The sequence below is a fragment of the Pelophylax lessonae genome, assembly GCF_965119305.1.
Source record: "Pelophylax lessonae genome assembly, chromosome: 1".
NCBI lineage: Eukaryota > Metazoa > Chordata > Amphibia > Anura > Ranidae > Pelophylax > Pelophylax lessonae.
This window is the reverse complement of record NC_138768.1, coordinates 182,235,530-182,259,336: the sequence shown is the minus strand read 5'-3', so window position 1 is coordinate 182,259,336 and position 23,807 is coordinate 182,235,530. Positions and strand designations below refer to the sequence as shown.

The 23,807-nt window shown below is 44.1% G+C and overlaps 1 protein-coding gene across 3 annotated transcripts in view; it reads left to right on the top strand.

Annotated features, from left to right (window-relative positions):
• Nucleotides 1-23,807, top strand: part of MCC (MCC regulator of WNT signaling pathway) — a gene marked incomplete at its 5' end in the record, with an annotated part of 565,928 nt that overhangs the window by 374,728 nt on the left and 167,393 nt on the right. For all 3 annotated transcript variants that reach the window (XM_082243687.1, XM_082243688.1, XM_082243689.1), the window contains one exon: nt 12,592-12,734. In XM_082243687.1, the coding sequence (XP_082099813.1) occupies nt 12,592-12,734 (143 nt within the window). The remainder of the gene's footprint in view (nt 1-12,591; nt 12,735-23,807) is intronic.

The following is a 23,807-nucleotide window of genomic DNA, read 5'->3' as shown; positions in this document are numbered from 1 at the left end:
CGTTTTGAAACGAACCCCTGTTATTTCCAAACGCATGGGTAGGTGCTATCCGTTTGAGGAATTCCTCTTTATAGGATAGACGGTACCACCTGCTGTCTTGCCACAGACTGTTAGGATAAAAGGACCTCGTAACAACGAGGACCTTCCTTTTCTGCTCCTAAAGAGTTGTTCGTTCCGCGAGGGCGGGCGATAAGGCGAAACCCTCCAAAGCCCCTTTAGAGGGGTTTCAAAGGGCGCTGGTCGGCTAAACAAAAAGTCCGGCTCAGCCAAGCCTGAAGATACAGCCTGATGCGCCCCTACCCATCTCTGGGGTGGGGGGGATGTCTTCACCGGTTTCTGGAGGACACAGGATCGAGTTTCGATCACTTCCACCGGTGCGATTCTTCCCTTCTAACATTGAACGGTTTCAGGGGTTCTATTCGAACCTATTCACAATGCCCAGGAAAGAGGGCAAGGTGCGTCCAAATCTGGACTTGGGAAGAAATAGAGTCCATCCGTACAGTGGTGGCCTCCCTGCATCAGGGGGATTTCCTGGCGTCCATAGACATTTAGGAGGCCTATCTTTATATCCCCATCATCGCAGGACATCAGCGTTTTTTCGCTTTCCCAAAGATCATCCCTGGTTCCCACCAGGAGACTGAACTATCTGGGCCTAAGGTTGGATACATCCTGGGCAAGAGAGTTTCTCCTTGCGGAGAAACTCCAGAAGGTTCAGTCAACGATTCGGATGTTGCTGTCCGTCAATTGGCTGGGACTGATGGTGGCCTTCTTAGAGGCAGTACCGTATACCCAGTCTCATACCCCAATTCTCCTGAAGGAGAATTTTTTAATGGAATCAGAATTCCGATTCCCTGGACAATCGGATCCGGTTGAGCGAGCGGACCAGGAAGTCTCCGATGCTCAATCAGGGGAAGTCATTTCTTCCGATAGTATCCAGATTACCAATAAGGGTATCGGAACTGAGAGCGATCAGATTTTGTCTGATTTACTGGATCGAGCAGCTCTAGAGCAGCCCGATTCGGATCCAATCGCATATGGCCTCTTCATCCAGAGGTTTTTCACTAGCTGTCCCTTCATTGGGACATCCCGGATGTGGATCTGTTGGCACCTTGGCTTAACAGGAAGGTGCGGAGGTTTGTAGCTCGCGCCTCGATCCTCTAGCGGACGCAGCAGAAACGCTGATCGCCCCGTGGGGGCAGTATCGGCTACGGCATGCCTTCCATCCTCTCAAGTTGCTGCGGGAACTTCTTCGCAGGATAGAGGTGGAGGGAATTCCAGTTATTCTGGAAATTCCGGACTGACCTCGTCGAGCCTGGTACGCCGACTTGGTGAGGCTAGTCGCGGACGCTCCTTGGAGACTTCCTCTCAGGGAGGATTTGCGGTCTCAGGGACCGATCTTCCATCTTGCTTTACAGTCGCTGGCTTAATGGCCTGGCCATTGAGACCTAGGTACTGAAGGACAAGGGAGTGTCAGCTTCAGTTATTCCTACCTCCATTTAAAGCAAGGAAAGCGACTTCCAGCACATGGAAGTCTTATATTGCATGGTGTGAATCTATTGGATTTCCCCCACATACCTATTCGGTGACCCGAATTTTGGTCTGTCTGCAACAAGGGGTTGAGCAGAAACTATCCTTGAGCACGATCAAGGGTCAGGTTTTCGGCGTTAGCAATCTTCTTTCAAGAAACCTTTGGCTAATCATTCCTTGGTGCGGAATTTCATCCAGGGGGTGCGACATCTGGCTCCGCCAGTGCGCGCACCCTTACCGCCTGGGATCTTAATTTAGTGTGGTCGGTTCTTCAGAAACTTCTCTTTGAAGATATTAGGGAGATTCCCTTGCTTACATTATCCCAGAAGGTGGCCTTCTTGGTGGCCATTACTTCTGCACGCAGGGTGTCAGAACTGGCCGCATTATCTTGTCGTTCCCCATATCTGGTGGTTCATAGGGATAAGGTGGTTCTTCTTCCAAATCCTTCCTTCCTAAAGTGGTTTTCAGAGTTTTTCATCTGAATAAAAGTATTGTGTTACCTTTCCCATGTCCTAAGACTAGCCATCCTTGGGAGTTTGCATTACACTCCTTGGATGGGGTTCAGAAGGATAGACTTGACTACTACGAACTTGTTTTCGTAAGACGGACTCACTTTTTGTGATCACGGATAGCCCTTGAAGGGGGTTGCCTGTGTCTGCCGCGACCATATCTACATGGATCAGTCAGACGGTGGTACAGGCTTATTCTATTAAGGGTCGGAATCCTCCGTTCCCTGTTAGGGCGCACTTCACTCGAGCGCTCAGTACTTCCTGGGCCTATTGCCATCAGGCGTCAGTGGTCCAGGTATGTAAGGCGGCCACCTGGTCGTCGGTACATACCTTTACAAAATTTTATAAGATTGATGTGATGGCATCGGCGGATGCCTCATTTGGCCGCAAGGTTTTGCAGGCCGCAATTTGAGGAGACCGGTGGTCTACCTCGGGGGGTTTTTTCTGTTGAAAAATTTCTGTTGAGTCTCATCATTGAGGATGAGCATTGTAAACTTCTAGTTGGCACCGGTTGGGCCTTCTAGATTGGATTTGATTTCCATTTTCCCACCCCTCATTTGTGGTACTGCTTTGGGACGTCCCGAGGGTGTTGAATCACCGAGGACTACGTCTGTCAATGAGCGATAGAGAAAAATGGATTTTTGTAAAATCTTACCGTAAAATCCTTTTCTCTTAGCTCATTGACAGACGTAGTACCCGCCCCTCTGTTTTTGAGTAGGGTTGGGTTAAATTCTCTAAACACTGCTTTGTGACATAACTGATTTGCTAGAGCAGGAAGTGAGAGGATATACACTCTGGGACTGCCCCTAGGGTGTGGCCAGAACGTTTTCTTTCCTGTCTAGTCCTACTCCTGTAGAGGGCAGCATAACCCGAGGGTGTTGAATCACCGAGGACTACGTCTGTCAATGAGCTAAGAGAAAAGGATTTTACGGTAAGATTTTACAAAAATCAATTTTTTCTATTTTTTTTTTTTTGTCTTTCAGCAGCTTAGTAGACTCACCTTACTAATGCGTGTGCGGTAGTGCAATACATGTTTAAACTTTATTGTACTATTACAGGCTATGGATGAAATTGTACTGTCGATGTAGAAATGGCCAGCAGAGTAGTGTTATTTTTATGTCAATTTTCTATTTCATTTTTGTCATAGTTTTTTGACTAAAATGTCTTTTTAGTTTTAGTCGTATTTTAGGCTTATGACTAAATGCCATTTTAGTTTGTCATATTTTAGTCATCTGAATAGTTTTAGTTTTAGTCGTATTTTAGTTGACTGAAATAGTGTTAATTAGTCAAAGAAAATATTCTAGTCGGAGAAAGGAACACTGCTTGCTGCCTAGTGCATGAGAATGGTGCATAATGTGGATCACACTTTATTCTCTCAAGTGTAATATTTGACATCTTCCATGTTTCCACAAACTCTGATTTCTCTCTGGACTTGCAATGTCTCCCCATTTATTTATAGCTGAAAAGTCTGCTAAACTCATCTGTGTGCTGAAAATGCAACATTATTTCTTCTCATCTCTGCAGGTCCCACAAGACCTTTCAGAACATACCTCTAATATGTTTCAGCAAAATTTGCCTTTTCCATACAATCAACCAAACTCCAATAATTCTTCACAACATAACCTATTGTAATACATATTCGTTTGTCTGTCTCATTTTTTGACCATTTTCCCAGAACCTTTATACTTCAGGCTTTTGATATGGTGAATAAAGCATGCAGTTTATTGACTAGTTTGTATCATACTTTACAACTTCTTTATGGGTTTTGTAGCCATTGAATGGGGCTTAGCAATAATGTTGTTTGCAGATGTGCCTTATTCCTAAGAATTGGAATACACAGTTACAGCTATGGACACATTCAGGAAATGGGCATTATGAAGCACATAGAATTTGTAGGAGAGTGGAGAGCAAATAGTGCTGGTTAATTGACACAATAAAGTGCTCTGAAAATGCAACAAAGTACACGGTACAATATATAGCGAGCTATAAAAAATAGATTGTGTCCATTACAGCAGGGCTTTACAAAATTGCTTTGAATCTAGGAGCTAGCTAAACAAGTTAGGAGCCAGATTTATTTAACAAATCTTACGGCTGGAACATGTTCCAGAAGGTGAACTTATCCTTTAACCCTTTCACAGCCAGACCCGTTTTTTGTACACAATTAAAAAAATTTAGGCATGAAGATTACATAAAACCCCCAAACCTATATTTTCTGAAAGTTGAGACCGTAGAGAATAAAATAGTGGTAGTTCCAAGTTTTTTTATGTCACACAATATTACCGCAAAGGTAAAATTTCTGTAAAAAAAAAAACATTTTAAGGCCTCATTTACACTGGACATTGGAAAACCTCTTCTGAAAGCTGGAACTTGACAGCTAGTAAACGACATTAACCACTTGCCGACCGCCGCACGACTATCTACGTCGGCGGTCAGCCCCTCACAGGCAAACTAACGTAGGGCTACGTTGCTTGCTTGTGAGGGTCTAGGGAGCGAGCGCGCGCCCCCCGGGGCGCGCTCCCGCTCCCGCGTGGTCACGGACCCCCCCGCGCGTGTGACCAGCGGACCCGATGTCCGCCGGTCACTCGGCGATCGGCGGGGGAGAGGGAGAATGTCAGGCAGCTTGTGTAAACAAACTGCCTGTCATTCTCCTCGCTGCAAAGACACTGATAAAACGGATCTGGTATGTAGATCCGTTGATCAGTGTCCTTACAGCTAGAGCCACAGCCAATCACAGTAGAAACCACGCCCCTAGGGACACACACAGCCCCTCCCTTCCAAATAAAGTTAACCCCTTCACTACCAGTGTATTTTTACAGTAACAGTGCATATGTATAGCACTGATTACTGTAGAAATGTCACTGGTAACCCCAAAAGTGTCAAAAATGTCAGTCAAGGGTCCGATCTGTCCGCCGCAATGTCGCAGTACCGCAAAAAAAATCGCAGATCGCCGCCATTACGCGTTAAAAAAAAAAACAACAAAAATGACAAAAATCTTTCCCTTTGTTAGTAAACGCGATAACTTTTGCGCAAACCAATCAAAATACGCTTTTTGCGATTTTTTTTACCAAACATAGGTAGCATAAAATAAATTGGCCGAAAATTTTTAAAAATTTTGATTTTTACATTTTTTTTGGGGGGAATTTCATATAAAAAAATGTGAAAAATATTGCTATTTTTGCAAAATTGACGCTCTTTTTTTGTTTATAGCGCGTGATCAAAAAATCGCACAGGTGATCAAATGCCACCAAAAGAAAGCTCTGTTTGTGGGAAAAAAAGGACGTCAAATTCGTTTAGGTACAGCGTCGCACGACCGCGCAATTGTGCGTTAAATTCACGCAGTGCCGAATCGCAAAATACCCCCTGGTCGGAATGGGGGTAAAATCTTCCGGGGCTTAAGTGGTTAAAAAACGTCCTTTCTCTTTGATTTATCGACGGACACAGTGCTTCATAAATCATAACCGCTGGGTTATATTGCCGCCTCCAGGAGTAGGACTAGACAGAACAAAAAACACCTGGCTACACCCATGAGCCATCCTCAGCTTGGTATATAACCCCCCTCTCTGCTCTAGGTAATCCATTTTAATTTGTCTTGTCAGGAGTAAGGACCTAGGCTCCCTGCTAGGATCTCTGGTCCTAGCAATTATTTCTCCTTCATTACATATTTTTTGTTTTTTCTCTCGGGAGATCTACAATCAACTGCCGGGCTGGGCGACGGGCTGGATAATCTAGATCCAGTGGTCCCCCCAGCCCAGCCAGCGAGCATGTGAAGACCGCAGCTATGCGCCAGATCGGCCGTGACATAGCCTCATGGACAGAGGCTGGCCTGTGAGTTAAACATCTTTCAGGGTCGCATACAACCGGGCTTGGGTCTGAGTCGCAGCGGTCCCTTGGCCGACAGCTGCCCTACTTCAGTGGCGAGAATTCTGTCTGGAGCATTACCCGCACTATGGAAGGGTAAATTCAGTCCCCCCCTCTCCCTTTTTGGTGTTTTTTTGGGCTGGACGTGGGTAACCTCCAGGGGCGGTCGGACCTGCCTGCAGGTTCCCTCCTCCCATTCTTAAATCCCTCACTGAGCTGGGCTTCCCCCACTCCTTTACCCCCTGGCTCGACATGGAGTCTGGTTGGGGTCCCAGGGCAGGGAATGCAGCGGAGAGCCCTGGGGTCTCCCTGGCTATCCCCACTCTGTAACGGTCCTTGGATAGTGTGTGTCCTGCCCTGGTAGCCTGAAGGGGTCCCATTGTAGGAGACCCCTAGGTGCATGCCCTACTGTTTGCAGTGTGGGTATAGTGCAGGGGGGTCCCTGTGCAGAGTGCGCAGCCGAGTGTCTCCTAACGTGTGTCCTACCTTTTGGGGGGGTCCCCTTGCAGAGGGTGCAGCGTTGCAAAGGGCACAGGGAAGTTCCTGGCAGCATGTTTCAGCGTTTGTAGCTGATGGTGGCCATTTTCCCCTAGTATGGCTGGTCTCTGGTTGGGGACCATGTTTGTGTAGCCCAATGATGTCACGGGGCCATTTTCCCTTAGTCCTGGAGACGACTGAAGCCTCATGGGGATCCCGAAGCTTCTCCTCTTCCTCAGTTTCCTCTTCCTGTGTGCGGGACATATGAATAGGAATGGCATCCATGATGATGCTGGGTTCAACTTCTCAGCGCTCCTCCGGTTGGAAGGATGAGTCCTTAGGGGTCCCTGTTATCTCTTTCTCTCTCTGCTGAGAGGTCCCCTGAGCCTTGAGAGGATCCTTTAGTGGTGCCAAAAGATCATTTTTATATTGCAAGGTCTTCCTTTCCTTATGGAGCCGCAGGGTCACATCTCCCCCACTGACCCCCTCATGGAGGTGGCAGGTCCCTCGGAACCCTAGCTTCCAATGGTTGCACTGACTGCGGTCCTGCAGTCTTTAGTGTCCCATGTGGAAGTGACGTTTGGGCAAAGGCCGAAAAGGAAGTGTCCTCCGCCTACCCCTGCTCAGTTTGTCCCATCTAATTCTGAGCTTGATGACACCGTGGATGTGGCCCGTCCAGGGGGATTTAATATCACACCCCAGATCAATCCAATAGTGAGGATGATTCCTCCATGGTCATAGCAGCGAATAAAAAAGCGCTGGTAGATGCACTTATAACTGCAGTGCGTGAGACTTTAAAAATGTAGGATGCAGCTGATGTAGCCATGGACGTGGCTTTGTCGTTTGGTACACTCAAGTTGTGCTCCAAAGGCGTTTCCTTATGTGCCTTATTTTGACAGGTTTTCCTGTAAGAATTGGGAACAGCCAAAATTACCCTTTGTGGTCCCCAAACTTTTTTCTGTACATTAGCCTTTTGAGGAGTCACTTTTAAAAAAAGTGGACTAGTTCACCAGTGGTGGACCCCCCTGTTTTCAGGTTGAATAAAGCAACCATGATCCCAGTAGAGGAATCACCCATCCTTTAAGGACCCGGCTGACAGGAAAGTCGAGGCTGTGGCAAGCAGCATGTTTACTATGGCTGGTTCGACATCACGGCCAGTCTTTGCCTCAGCCCTGGTGTCTCAAACCCTAACTGACTGGGCCAAGCTTTTGTGCCAGAGCCTAAGGTTTGAGCAGGTCCCTGCTGCTTATGTTGATTTAGCGGACCAGTTGGTCCGTGGGCTGCAGTTTATTTGTGATGCAGCTTTGGATACAGCTCATGTGCTGTCCAAACTTTCTGTTTCATCGGTGGTGATCAGGCGTGTGCTGTGGCTTAAGAATTGGTCCGCAAACCAAGCCTCTTAGAAAGCTCTCATTGATCTGGCCTTTGAAGGCGATCGCCTGTTTGGGGCTACCCTGGATGACATCATTAAAGGTATCAAGGGGTGGGGGGGGGGGAGCTACCTTCCTGTCACAGTCAAGGAAAGGGAAGGAGCCTCATCGCAGACGAGGGCCCTCCTCAACCCATAGAAAATGTTTAAATCATCCCTGGGAAGTTGCAAGCAACCTTGGTCTGGTAAGCCTAGCTTCTCCGGACTGGCAGACAAGACCCCTTCAGTATTAAGGTCTGCCCTCACCCATTATTGGGGTGGGGACATCTTTGCGGGTTTCCGTCTCCGTGGACTTCTTTTGTGAGCATCAATGAGATCCGTGAAATGTTTCCTTTGGGGTACCCAGATACAGGGTCAAAGTTCAGGTTTTTTACGTCCCTTTTGCGGATTTAATTCCTGCAAGGGTTCAGGTGATGTCAGAACTACCTAAGGTTCCCACTATCCCTCTCCAGGGAATTTATTTACCTAGGTCTGATTTTAATTCTGACCAGGGTGGTCCTTCCTCTGGACAAATTTCAGGAACCACAGGCCGTGATTCACCAGCTGCTGTCACATAGTCAGTTCTCTTTCCCGATTTGCATACAGGTTCTGAGTCTGGTGTTATCCACCTTCAAAACAGTTCTGTTTGCACAGTCCTACATGCAGCTCCTTTAGCAGGTTCGGTTCCACTGGAGGATACTCAAGTTCATGACGAGGTCACGAGGTCCTCTGACAGACGCCACAGGCGTCCAAGGGCCACCGTAAGGCCAGTATCATCCTCGGCTCAGACTTCTTCCACAGTTCCTGCGAGGAATCAAGAGCGAGGATCTTCCAATCATCCTGGTGGTCGTAAATGTCCCTTGGGGGCTTCCTCTCAGAGAAGACCAGTTTTCCCAAGGGCTAATCTACCAACATGCTTTACAGTCACTGGTTTTAATGGCTTAGCTATTGAAAGTCAGGTACTGAGGGATAGAGGATTGTCTGGATCAGTGATCCCTACTATGGTGAAGCCAAGGAAGTTGTCTTCCAGCAAGATATACCATTGTACGTGGAAAGCGTACATTTCTTGGTGTGAATCGGTTGGTGCTCATCCTTGATCCTTTTCTGTGGCTCAGGTCTTAACCTTTCTTCAACGGAACGTTGAGCACCATCAAGGGCCAGGTGTCTGCCTTGGCAATCTTCTTTCAGTGACTCCTATCCATGCACTCCTTTAGTTCGTACCTTCATTCAGGGAGTTCGACATGTGGCTCCACCTGTATGGTCTCTTTTGCTGTCATGGGATCTAAATGTAGTGCTTTCGGGTTCTCCAGAAACCTCCATTTGAGAATATTCGGGAGACTCTTTTGTCTCCGTTGTTGTCCAGAAGGTGACGTTCTTGGTGGCTTTTACCTCGGCATTATCCCGTCGCAGTCCTTATTTGGTGGTCCATAGGGATAAAGTTGTTCTTTATTCCTGGCATTGTGTTGCCTTCCTTGTGTCCCAAGCTGCCTCATCCCAAGAAATTTTCTTTGCATACCTTGGATGTGGTTCGTGAGATTCGGGTGTATCTGGCAACTACCGACTCCTTTCGGAGGTCAGACACGCTTTTTGTGGTCACGGGCGGACCAAGAAAAGGGCTGGCTGCTCCTTCGGCTACCATCTCCAGATGGATCAGACAGATGGTGACTCAGGCCTATTGCATTAAAGGTCAGGTTCCCCCTTTCCCTGTCCTGGCGCATTCTACTTGGACACTGAGTGCTTCTTGGGCCTTCCATCATCAGGCATCAATATTGCAAGTTTGCAAGGCGGCCACTTGGTCGTCGATGCATTCCTTCACTCTATAAGGTACATACTTTGGCATCTGCGGATTCTTCTTTTGGCCACAAAGTTTTTCAGGCTGCTGTTTGAGGGGCTGTTCCCTGTGGAGGGTTGTTTTTCTTTAAACTTTTATTTTTTCAGACGTGGCTCCTGTGACCCGGTTAAGGCTTCTGTGTCCTGGTTAAGAGCACCTATGTTTAGCCTTGGGTTATTTTTCCCAACCCCTAATTTTCCTTTTGGCATTGGTTTTGGACGTCCCAGTAGTTCTGATTTATGGGGCGCTGTCTGTCGATGAAGGAAAGAGAAAATGGGGAAGTTTGTACTTATCGTAAAACCCATTTCTCTGAGTTCGACGGACACAGCACCCACCCCTCTATGGAGTTCTGATACTTCTAATAGTGCTTGTTACTTAACTGATTACCTAGAGCAGAAACGGGGGTTATTTACCAAGCTGAGGACGGCCCATGGGCGTAGCCAGGTGTTTTTTGTTCTGCCTAGTCCTACTCCTGGGGGAGGTGATATAACCCAGTAGTTATAATTTATGGAGGGCTGTGTCCGTCAAACTCAGAGAAATTGATTTTACGGTAAGTACTAAAATCCCATTTTTACCACTTTTACATGCTAGTGATCACTATACCCTCCTCTGAAAAGTCTGTTTTTCCCTATTTCAAATAGTCAGAAATTGTTCCCCATTAGAAACTCCTATAAACTAACACGCTTATAAACGTGTGTACATGGACAGATGAGATAACATAGAGGAGAGTTCAGGGGCTGCTGAAAAAAAAAAAACGCCCAACTTCTCCAAACGTCCTTTATTAGCAGCAGTGTACATGAGGCCTAAAAGTTAATTTTAGGGGGCGCAAAAATGTAATAAATTACCCATTTTTTTTTGGGTAAAATATAAAATTTGAAGTTTTACCAAGTAAATAGGTACCCAACATGTCAGACCTTAAGCATGTCAGTATCCTATATTTTCCATAGGCGACGCTTTAAAAGCCCCTTATAGGTCATCGGTGTAGCATTACGAAGAATGTCTGTTGCTAAAATTTCTGCTTTCATTCTGGTGTGCGCAGCGATATGTATCGTAATCAGCGTTTTCAGAAGTAGGCACCCTGTGCGTTTATGGGGGGGGGGGTGTAACTTTATTTTTCAATCACAGAGGGGACAGGTTCTCTTTTAATGAGACATCCAGGGTCTAAAAGACCCTACATTGCACTGCATTACATTCTTTCCTGGCCTTGATGAATGGTAAACTGTCAACGGGGACCGGAAGTGATGTCAAGTCTGGGTCAACTAGAATCAGAAGAGAGCAGACATGCGTCTGTTCTCTTCCCTCCCCTCTACCCGGCGGCACCCGCTATGCCAGTCCCAGGTAGGTAGATTGGCAAGCGGGGGGGCGGGCAAAGAGTATTCAGGTGGCAGTTTAGGCACCAGGACAAATCTTCTTGTCATCATAGTGACCTGGAGTTTGTTGAGCCCTGCGTTACAGCTTACAGAACAAGTACAGTTTTTGCAAAAAATAAAAATTCCGTTGCAGATATGGCAAGACAGCAAATCTTTATAACATAAAGCTCATGGATAGAATCGGTACAATAGAGAAAGCCACGTCAATACAATACTAGATACTAAACAAACTAAATCGGATAAATTGATAATTTGATTCTCCACACCAGGGGTGTCAAACACCATTTCATTGCGGGCCACATCAGCAATATGGTGGCCCTCAAATTGCCAGTTCTCTCTGTAAGACTATACGGAGTTCAGGGATGGGCTGTGTATAGAATTCAGGTTTTAGGGGTGCGCTGTGTACAGAGTGCAGGTTTTAGGGGTGCTCTGTGTACAGAGTGCAGGGCTTAGGAGTGCGCCGTGTGAAACACCAAATAACCCCCCAAGCCTCGTTGCATCTCTAGTCTCTCCTACTTCTCCCTATGTAGGCTGCTCTCTCTACTACCCCTGTATTTGGCTCTGTTATACCTCCCTATGTAGGTGGCACTGCCCTAAAGGGAGATTTGTTCTCTCTCACACATTTAGGAGAACTGTCCTCGCCCTGCCCCACTATGAGGGATCTGTTACATCTGGAAGATGCTGAAAACAAAGCTGACCCTTGCAAACATTCTTCTGTGTTTGTGACTGTGGGGTGTGACTGTGGAGGGTTGGGTACGAAGATGGCAGAATAGAGGTAACTATCTGGCTGAAAAACTGGATGAGAGGGTCACCTTTTAAGGCCTGCCACAAATAATCCCAACAATATCTAAGATATTTAATTGAATCTTGGTAACAGGGTACCCTTATTTGCTGCAAATGATCTCCTCCTTTAGCTGAAAGAGTATTGGCATTTTTATGATGTTATGGCATCACAACACCACTTAAGTTTTTCTTGTGGGTGTGCTATTCTGTTGCTTTGTGGCATTGCATTAGATAAGAACCTCCTTCATCCACACCCCTTGCATTTTTTGGCTAGACTAATATACCTGTGCTCCTGTAATTAATTAGTCAGTTACCCTTTTCAATCCAATTAAACAGTTACCTCGCCCGAATCTCCCTCTGCGCTTCCTTTTCACTTTGGAAGGAGGCAAACGCAGTGTCCTTCCATTATATTGCTAATTTTTATTATGTGTTGGAAAATATTTTCGACAGAATAAATTGAACCCACAGTGCTTTTTCCCATAGTGGGCATAAATATGTAGCCATTAGAAAACCTATGACTATAGTTATCCTAAGTAATATAAATGTTGGATTTCATTTAGCCCACTTGTTTTATAGAACTTAATTAATTAATTTTTGTGGTGACTTTTTAAAGGCTAAAAGTCTAGTTAAGCCTGGGTGGACACACCAGTGAGATGAATTGTGCACTGGCCTCTTATCCTGTTAACTCCTATGGTGATATTGGATTTTTTTGCTCCACCTTCCCTCATCAGAGTCTCATTTTTTGTCTGTCTTCCTTATTTCTCCACAATGCAGATGAAAATCCAGCAACCATTTGGGACTAATAGATTTTTCCATTAATTTGTTTAGTGTGAACAATCACATCTGATGAGGGAGCATGAGGACTTACAAGAGAGGACAACTTTACGATACGAGGAAAGAATTACTGAGCTGCATAGCATCATTGCAGAATTAAACAAGAAGATTGACCGACTTCAAGGGACAACGATAAGGTACAAATTCATACTATTAGTTACACGGTGACAGGTTGTTAATTGGGCTGCTTCACCTCTGTTAGGAAACCATTGAAAATGTAACATTAAATGCTTGCCAGAGAGCATTGCTTGCCTACAAAGTAGCTGAGTTTTTCATTTTACATTTCACCTTTCTTCCTGCACCCGTCCACCCCACAACCTTTGTCTATAATATAATGATACTAAAATGCCTGGTGGTGATGCTGGTACAGCCTCCTTGTTGCCTCACGCGCAGGAAATTTTCTTTACAGGTACTAAGAAAATTCTCAGATCTGGGGTCAGATATAGATCAAAGACTTAAAGTGTTTGTAAAAGCACAAGGTTTTTTTTTTTTTTAACCATCATGCATTCTATACATGAAAGTAAAAAAACTGTGTGTAGCAGCCCCCCCCCCCCAAAATACTTACCTGAGCCCCATCCCAATCCAGCGATGTCCACGAGAGCCTTGCCTATCTGGGGACTCGCACTCCTGATTGGCTTTTGACAGGAGCTGGAGCTGTCAGTCAGTGAGCCAATCAGAAGACAGAGGGTGCAGGGCCAAGCCGCAGCTGTGTGTGTGAATGGACACAGAGCTGCAGCTCAGGAGCCCACTGTGGGGGCACACGGCAGGTGGGAGGAGCCAGGAGTGGTGGCGTGGGTCCCGAGAAGGAAGATCCGGGGTGCTCTGTACAAAACCACTGCACAGAGCAGGTAAGTATACCATGTATGATTGTTTTCTTTGGTTTTTTTTAAATGAAACAAGGCTTTAACCACCTCCCACCCGGCCACTGTACATATACAGCCGGGTGGGAGTCTCGTCCTTCTGATCAGGCGTTCCCGAACGTCCTGCAGAAGGAGCGAAATTGCGTCGTCGCGAGCACGCGCAACGGCGCAATCTCGATGTGCCTGTGTCCCTCGGACACAGAGCAACAAGTTTTGGCAGGAGGGCCCTGTGATTGGCCCTCCTGATCACATGACGGCTGTGTCCAATCACAGCCGTCATGTAATGTAAATACAGCCGTTGTAACGGCTTTGATCTCTTCTTCTCCTCACACAGATCCTGTCAGTGAGGAGAAGACGATCTGTGCTGCAGCTAGGAGATCAGTGAGTTTTAATAATTACTCACTGATCACAGGGGGGGGGGTCTGTGCTGGTAATCAGAACATTGATTACCAGTGCAGCCCTGGGGGGGGGTGCCACTAGAGCCACCAGGGATGCCCACCCATGACCACCAGGGATGTCCACCATGGCCACCAGGGATGGCAATCAGGGCTCTGCAAGTGGTGCTCTCCTTATCAGTGCTGCCCACCAGTGCCCATTATTGCCATCTATCAGTTCCGCCCACCAGTGCCCATTATTGCCCACCAGTGCCGCAGATCAGTGCCCATCAGCGCTGCCTATCAGTGCTACCTATCAGTGCCACATATCAATGCCCATCAGTGCTGCATAGCAGTGCCACCCCATCAGTGCCTGTCAGTGCGGCCTCATCAGTGCTCATCAGTGCAGGAAAAAACGTATCTATTTACAAAATTGTATAACATAAACAAAAAAACTTTTTTTTTTTTCAAACTTTTCGGTCTTTTTTTATTTGTGCACCAAAAAAGAAGAAACCTTGTGGTGATCAAATACCACCAAAAGAAAGCTCTATTTCTGGGGAAAAAAATATACAAACTTGGTTTAGGTACAGTGTTGCATGACCGCGCAATTGTCATTCAAAATGCAACAGCGCTAAAAGCTGAAAATTGGTCTGGGAAGGAAGGGGGTTTAAGTGCCCTGTATTGAGGTGGTTAATATCGCTTTAATCTGGCCATGGATAGATAATTTTTTTTCACATCTCCCAGTGAGTTAATGGAAAAAAACAAATTAATTCCTCCATCCACACGGTGGAGGTGGATGGCGGAATCCTCCCTGCTGTGCTATTGTGTTCTGACACCAAGGACTTCTACACTGTCAGAATACAATGATCAGAGCTGCAGTCAATTGACTGCAGGCAAAGATGGAAGGAAACATTTTCCAACATAAATTGTTACACGCAAATTGTTAGATTGACTTCTGTCAAGTGGAAACAGCCATAGAGGGATCACAATTTGGCTGGTCACTACTGAACCGACGAATTGTCGATCCATCTGTGACCTGCTTTAAGGAAGGATGAAAGCAGTCCAAGCGGCTCATCAGCCACTGGATCATTTTCCAAAGTGTCAGGAGGGGACTCCACCCCAAATCCCCCTTGGCGGTGTTTCTCAACATTTTCACAAGTGCGGCCGGCTGGTCACAGAGACTACCAGATCACCTCTGATTGCCTCTATGGCCTTGGAGGACCAACGTCATGACGTCACTTCTATTCTATGGCAGAAATTAACAATTTATTTTTTTTGTTAATGCAAAAGATCAAGAAAAGGTTTTTTTTGAGGTTTTGCTTTTAAAGTAAAGAAGAGATGTGGGGTCTTTTTCCAGTTTCAATTGTTTTTTTATTGAAGTGTTCTCATAAAAGAGAATGCAAAAGTTATGACAAAGAATGCGGATCTTCCAACATGTAAAAAACATACAGACTAGGTAATAGTTTAAGCATTTTTTTTAACCTAAAAGAGCATAGAAAAGGCGTTCTTCCAAAGTGATAAAGTAAGAAACTTCATAGTCAGTATAGAATGCACAGCCGGTGTAGGGTAAACTCAAGACATCTTCAAGACTCTAAGGTGATGGATAAGGCACATATCAGGCCTACTGTGCGCTAGAGCAGTGTTTCTCAACTCCGGTCCTCAGGGCACACAAAACAGGCCAGGTTTGCAGGAAAACTGAAATACATCACAGGTGATATCATTTGCTGCTCAGTGATTGCAGTATTCTAGTCTGAGTCTCCCCAAGGTAATACTTAAAATCTGGCCTGTTAGTGTGCCCTGAGGACCGGAGTTGAGAAACACTGCACTAGAGGACAGAGCAACTACATATTGCGCTTCCAAACTTAAGGTCAGCTCGTTGACCACAATGGCTTGGAAATACATCTGGTATAAACTTTATACATTTTTAGAAGGGGACCTATACCTCCAGGGAAAGAAATCCGCACCCCTCGTCACACAGAAACAGATCTTCACCCTAAAGTAGCATTAGCTTTGCTAAATTTGGAGCAAATAGGTGAGAAGACCTAAAAGATATAATGGCAATGACTGAGAAGAGAAAAGGGTGAAAAGGGAAAAAAAGGGTGAATGTTGATAGGGAAAGTAGGGTATGACCTCACACTCTGAATCCCACCATCCTGAAACTACCTTAATTGGGTATAAATCTTGGATCTCCAGTCAGATACTTGACCCATGGGTCCCACACTTTGTTAAATATCCGCATTTTATCACTCAAGTCCTTTTGACCCCAGATCTCTCCATAAAGAGGACCCGTCATCCTTCTTTCTATTACATTGGATGTTTACATTCCTTGTAGTAGGAATAAAGGTGACCAAAAAAAAAAAGAAAATTAAAGGGACAGTTTAAAATAATAAAATTTAAAACACCCCCATCCCTCTGTGTTTGCGTACAGAAGCAAACGCATACTTAAGTCGCGCATGTATATATGAACGTTGTTTGCACCACACGTGTGAGGTATCGCCATGAACGTTAAAGTGAGAGCAATAATTCTAGTGCTAGACCTCCTCTGTAACTCTTAACAGGTAACCTGTAAATGTTTTTAAAGCGTCCCCTATGGAGAACTTTAAGTACCATATTTTTTTTGCCATTCCACAAGCGTGCGCAGTTTTAAAATGTGACCTGTTATGTATCTATTTACTCGCCGTACCATCATCTTTGATATATTACAAAAGAACTGGGGTATATATATATATATATATATATATATATATATATATATATATATATATATATATATATATATATATATATATATAGTTTTTTTTTTTTTTTAAATAAAAGAAATCGGTTTTAAAAACAGCTGCGCAAATACCGTGTGACATACAAAAAATTGCAATGATCGCCATTTTATTCCCTAGGGTCTCTGCTAAGAAAATGTATAATGTTAACCCTTCCTTATGCTATCCAAAAACTTAAAAAATATTATTTTGGCTGGAGCTACACTTAAAAAATGTACCTGTTCGACTTACAAGCAAATTTGACTTCAGAACAAACCTACATAAGAACAAACCTACAGACCCTATCTTGTTTGTAACCCGGGGACCACCTGTGTGTATGTGTGTGTGTGTGTATATATATATAGTAGGAATAAAGGTGACCAAAAAAAAAGAAAATTAAAGGGATATATATATATATATATATATACATACACAGTGCCTTGCGAAAGTATTCGGCCCCCTTGAACTTTGCAACCATTTGCCACATTTCAGGCTTCAAACAAAAAGATGTAAAACTGTAATTTTTTTGTGAAGAATCAACAACAAGTGGGACACAATCATGAAGTGGTACGAAATTTATTGGATATTTCAAACTTATTTAACAAATAAATAACAGAAAAATTGGGCGTGCATAATTATTCAGCCCCCTTAAGTTAATACTTTGTAGCGCCACCTTTTGCTGCGATTACAGTTGTCGCTTGGGGTATGTCTCTATCAGTTTTGAACATCGAGAGACTGAAATTTTTGCCCATTTCTCCTTGCAAAACAGCTCAAGCTCAGTGAGGTTGGATGGAGAGCGTTTGTGAACAGCAGTTTTCAGTTCTTTCCACAGATTCTCGATTGGATTCTGGTCTGGACTTTGACTTGGCCATTCTAACACCTGGATATGTTTATTTGTGAACCATTCCATTGTAGATTTTGCTTTATGTTTTGGATAATTGTCTTGTTGGAAGACAAATCTCCGTCCCAGTCTCAGGTCTTTTGTAGACTCCATCAGGTTTTCTTCCAGAATGGTCCTGTATTTGGCTCTATCCATCTTCCCATCAATTTTAACCATCTTCCCTGTCTCTGCTGAAGAAAAGCAGGCCCAAACCATGATGCTGCCACCATCATGTTTGACAATGGGGATGGTGTGTTCAGGGTGATGAGCTGTGTTTTTGCATTGTTGCCAAAAAGTTCGATTTTGGTTTCATCTGACCAGAGCACCTTCTTCCACATGTTTGGTGTGTCTCCCAGATGGCTTGTGGCAAACTTTAAACGACACTTTTTATGGATATCTTTAAGAAATGGCTTTCTTCTTGCCACTCTTCCATAAAGGCCAGATTTGTGCAGTATACGACTGATTGTTGTCCTATGGACAGAGTCTCCCACCTCAGCTGTAGATCTCTGCAGTTCATCCAGAGTGATCATGGGCCTCTTGGCTGCATCTCTGATCAGTCTTCTCCTTGTATGAGCTGAAAGTTTAGAGGAACGGCCAGGTCTTCGTAGATTTGCAGTGGTCTGATACGCCTTCCTTTTCAATATTATCGCTTGCACAGTGCTCCTTGGGATGTTTAAAGCTTGGGAAATCTTTTTTGTATCCAAATCCGGCTTTAAACTTCTCCACAACAGTATCTCGGACCTGCCTGGTGTGTTCCTTGTTCTTCATGATGCTCTCTGCGCTTTAAACTGACCTCTGAGACTATCACAGTGCAGGTGCATTTATACAGAGACTTGATTACACACAGGTGGATTCTATTTATCTTCATTAGTCATTTAGGTCATCATTCAGAGATCCTCACTGAACTTCTGGAGAGAGTTTGCTGCACTGAAAGTAAATGGGCTGAATAATTTTGCACACCCAATTTTTCAGTTTTTTATTTGTTAAAGTTTGAAATATCCAATAAATTTCATTCCACTTCATGATTGTGTCCCACTTGTTGTTGATTCTTCACAAAAAATGACAGTTTTATATCTTTGTTTGAAGCCTGAAATGTGGCAAAAGGTCACAAAGTTCAAGGGGGCTGAATACTTTCGCAAGCCACTGTATATATACAGTGGGTACGGAAAGTATTCAGACCCCCTTACATTTTTCACTCTTTGTTATATTGCAGCCATTTGCTAAAATCATTTAAGTTCATTCTTCTTCCTCATGAATGTACACATAGCACCCCATACTGACAGAAAAACACAGAATTGTTGACATTGTTGCAGATTTATTAAAAAAGAAAAACTGAAATATCACATGGTCCTAAGTATTCAGACCCTTTGCTCAGTATTTAGTAGAAGCCCCCTTTTGATCTAATACAGCCAGGAGTCTTTTTGGGAAAGATGCAACAAGTCTTTCACACCTGGATTTGGGGATCCTCTGCCATTCCTCCTTGCAGATCCTCTCCAGTTCTGTCAGGTTGGATGGTAAACGTTGGTGGACAGCCATTTTTAGGTCTCTCCAGAGATGCTCAAATGGGTTTAAGTCAGGGCTCTGGCTGGGCCATTCAAGAACAGTCACGGAGTTGTTGTGAAGCCACTCCTTCGTTATTTTAGCTGTGTGCTTAGGGTCATTGTCTTGTTGGAAGGTAAACCTTCGGGCCAGTCTGAGGTCCAGAGCACTCTGGAGAAGGTTTTTGTCCAGGATATCCCTGTACTTGGCCGCATTCATCTTTCCCTCGATTGCAACCAGTCGTCCTGTCCCTGCAGCTGAAAAACACCCCCACAGCATGATGCTGCCACCACCATGCTTCACTGTTGGGACTGTATTGGACAGGTGATGAGCAGTGCCTGGTTTTCTCCACACATACTGCTTAGAATTAAGGCCAAAAAGTTATATTTTGGTCTCATCAGACCAGAGAATCTTATTTCTCACCATCTTGGAGTCCTTCAGGTGTTTTTTTAGCAAACTCCATGCGGGCTTTCATGTGTCTTACACTGAGGAGTGGCTTCCGTCGGGCCACTCTGCCATAAAGCCCCGACTGGTGGAGGGCTGCAGTGATGGTTGACTTTCTACAACTTTCTCCCATCTCCTGACTGCATCTCTGGAGCTCAGCCACAGTGATCTTTGGGTTCTTCTTTACCTCTCTCACCAAGGCTCTTCTCCCCCGATAGCTCAGTTTGGCCGGACGGCCAGCTCTAGGAAGGGTTCTGGTCGTTCCAAACGTCTTCCATTTGAGGATTATGGAGGCCACTGTGCTCTTAGGAACCTTAAGTGCAGCAGAAATCTTTTTGTAACCTTGGCCAGATCTGTGCCTTGCCACAATTCTGTCTCTGAGCTCTTCAGGCAGTTCCTTTGACCTCATGATTCTCATTTGCTCTGACATGCATTGTGATCTGGAAGGTCTTATATAGACAGGTGTGTGGCTTTCCTAATCAAGTCCAATCAGTATAATCAAACACAGCTGGACTCAAATGAAGGTGTAGAACCATCTCAAGGATGATCAGAAGAAATGGAAAGCACCTGAGTTAAATATGAGTGTCACAGCAAAGGGTCTGAATACTTAGGACCATGTGATATTTCAGTTTTTCTTTTTTAATAAATCTGCAACAATGTCAACAATTCTGTGTTTTTCTGTCAGTATGGAGTGCTATGTGTACATTCATGAGGAAGAAGAATGAACTTAAATGATTTTAGCAAATGGCTGCAATATAACAAAGAGTGAAAAATTTAAGGGGGGTCTGAATACTTTCCGTACCCACTGTACATACACACATACATACACAGTATCTCACAAAAATTAATTAATTAACATTAATGTCTAATTTGCTGGCAACAAAAGTGAGTACACCCTTAAGTGTATATGTCCAAATTGGGCCCAATTAACCATTTTCCTTTCCCGGTGTCATGTGACTTGTTAGTGTTACAAGATCTCAGGTGTGATTGAGGAGCAGGTGTGTTAAATTTGGTGTTATCGCTCTCTGAGCATCTGGAAAAAAAAGAATTGTTGCTCTACTTAAAAATGGCCTAGGCTATAGGAGATTGCCAAGACCCTGAAACTGAGCTGCAGCACAGTGGCCAAGACCATACAGCGGTTTAACAGGACAGGTTCCACTCAGAACGGGCCTCGCTGTGGTTGGCCAAAGAAGTTGAGTGAACATGCTCAGCGTCCTAGCCAGAGGTTGTCTTTGGTAAATAGAGATATGAGTGCTGCCAGCATTGCTGCAGAGGTCAGCCTGTCAGTGCTCAGACCATACAATGCATCAATTAGGTCTGCATTGCTGTCGTCCCAGAAGGAACCCTCTTCTAAAGATGCCTAAGAAAGCCTGAAAACAGTTTGCTGAAGACAAGCAGACAAAGGACATGGATTACTGGAAACATGTCCTGTGGTCTGATGAGACCAAGATAAACTTATTTGGTTCAGATGGTGTCAAGCGCGTGTGGCGGCAACCAGGTGAGGAGTACAAAGTCAAGTGTGTCTTGCCTACAGTCAAGCATGGTGGTGGGAGTGGAATGGTCTGGGGCTTCATGAGTGCCTTCACTGGGAAACTATAGTTCATTGAGGGAATTATGAATGCCAACATTTACTGTGACATACTGAAGCAGAGCATGATCCCCTCCCTTTGGAGACTGGGCCGCAGGGCAATACTCCAACATATCAACCCCAAACACACCTCCAGGATGACCACTGCCTTGCTAAAGAAGCTGAGGGTAAAGGTGATGGGACTGGCCAAGCATGTCTCCAGACATAAACCCTATTGAACATCTGTGGGGCATCCCCAAACGGAGGGTGGAGGAGCGCAAGGTCTCTAACATCCATCAGCTCCCAGCTGGCCAAACAAAATATTGACACTTTGGGTCCATTTTTTACATTTTTACCTAGGGGTGTACTCACTTTTGTTGCCAGCAGTTTAGACATAAATGGCTGTGTGTGGAGTTATTTTATGGGGACAGCAAATTTACACTGTTATACAAACTGTAAACTCACTACTTTACATTATAGCAAAATGTAATTTCTTCAGTGTTGTCACATGAAAAGATGTAATAAAATAATTACAAAAATGTGAGGGGTGTACTCACTTTTGTGAGATAGTGTGTGTGTATATATATATAATATATATATATATATATAATGTGTGTATACAGTGGGAATCGAAAGTTTGGGCACCCCAGGTAAAAATTTGTATTAATGTGAATTAAGAAGCCAAGGAAAGATGGAAAAATCTCCAAAAGGCATCAAATTACAGATTAGACATTCTTATAATATTTTAAAAAAAGTTAGATTTTATTTCCATCATTTACACTTTCAAATTAACAGAAAACAAAAAAATGGCTTCTGCAAAAGTTTGGGCACCCTGCAGAGTTAATATCTTGTACTGCCCCCTTTGGCAAGTATCACAGCATGTAAATGCTTTTTGTAGCCAGCCAAGAGTCTTTCAATTCTTGTTTGAGGTATCTTTGTCCATTCTTTCTTACAAAAGTCTTCCAGTTCTTTGAGATTTCTGGGCTGTCTGTCACGCACTGCTCTCTTAAGGTCTATCCATAGATTTTCAATTATGTTGAGGTCAGGAGATTGTGAAGGCCATGGCAAAATCTTCAGTTTACGCCTCTTGGTGTAATCCCCCGTGGATTTCGAGGTGTGTTTAGGATCATTATCCATTTGTAGAAGCCATCCTCTCTTTAACTTCAGCTTTTTCACAGATGCCATCAAGTTACCAACCAAAATTTGCTGAAATTTTATTGAATCCATTTTTCCTTCTACTCGTGAGATGTTCCCCTTGCGGCAATTCAACCCCAGAGCATGATTGATCCACCCCCATGCTTAACAGTTGGAAAGAGGTTCTTTTCATTAAATTCTGTGCCCCTTCTTCTCCAATTATACCTTTGCTCGTTCCGGCCAAAAAGTTAAATTTTAACCTGATCGGTCCACAGTACTTGTTTCCAAAATGCATCAGACTTGTCTATGTTCATTTGCAAAGTTCAAACGCTGATTTTTGTGGTGAGGACATAGAAGAGGTTTTCTTCTGATGACTCTTCCATGAAGACCATATTTGTACAAGTATCTCTTTTTATAGTGGAATAGTGTACCACAACTCCAGTGTCTGCCAGATCTTTCTGGAGGGATCATGCAGTCAAACGTGGGTTTTGAATTGTTTTTCTTACAATCCTGCGAGCTGTTCTGTCTGATATTTTTCTTGGTCTTCCAGATCTTGCTTTAACTTCCACTGTTCCTGATGACTGCCATTTCTTAATTACATTCCAAACGGAGGATATTGACGTCTGAAAAGGCTTTGCTATCTTCTTATAGCCTTCTCCAGCTTTGTGAGCGTCAACTATTTTCAGTTTTCTAGACAACTGCTTAGAAGATCCCATGGTGCTGATTGTTGGGGAAGAGTCAGATGAGTCTGGGCATTTAAAATCTTTGAGATTGACATCACCTGGTCTTCCCAGACGATGATTGAGAACAAACCATGACACTGGCAAGTCTCAGCCTTGCAAAGGGGGCAGTACATGCTATAAATTCTACAGGGTTCCCAAACTTTTGCAGACTCCATTTTTTTGTTTTCTGTAATTTTGACAGTGTCAATGAAGGAAATAAAATCTTAACTTTTTTTGACCTATTATAAGAATGGATGGGATTAGCTTTACTAAAACAATAAAACAATAAAATAGATATAGCAATATTGAGGCAATCAAAACAAAAAAAAAAAAAAAAGTATAATAAGTATGGAAAATGATATAAATATATAAATCGTGACTGTTGGTATATAAAAAGTCCAATATATATAAAGTGACTTGCTGCTCAAGAAGAAACGCGTTAGATTGGAACGCAAGCCGGAAGCACGGCTCGCCACTCTGCAAAAGGGACGCGCAGCCCGCACAAGCCGACCACTGACCACCACGGATTTACTTATTTTGATCATACTGCACAATATGGAGCTTCTGTTTCCTTTTACAAATTGCCAAACTTCCATGATGTGAGGAGGATCCAGCTTACAATCCTAGACCAGCCTATTGGAGGAAAAAAGGGGGAATCCATCCCAGCCCAGGAAGCGCGAAAGGTCCTAGTGCTGTAAAGCACATAGGACCCACTGGTTCTGGTAAGCGATTTCATCTACCCACAAATCACAGCGAAACGGATTCATGTCACAGAATAATAAGGACATTCACGTCTGAGCACTTGCACCTTCAATTGTATTGAACCATATATTCACCAAAGGACTCTTCTGATTTTCTTGAGCACCAAGTCACTTGTTTAATATCTATTTATTCTAGTCACCACCTTAATCATTGAGATATTTACTTGAATAATAAA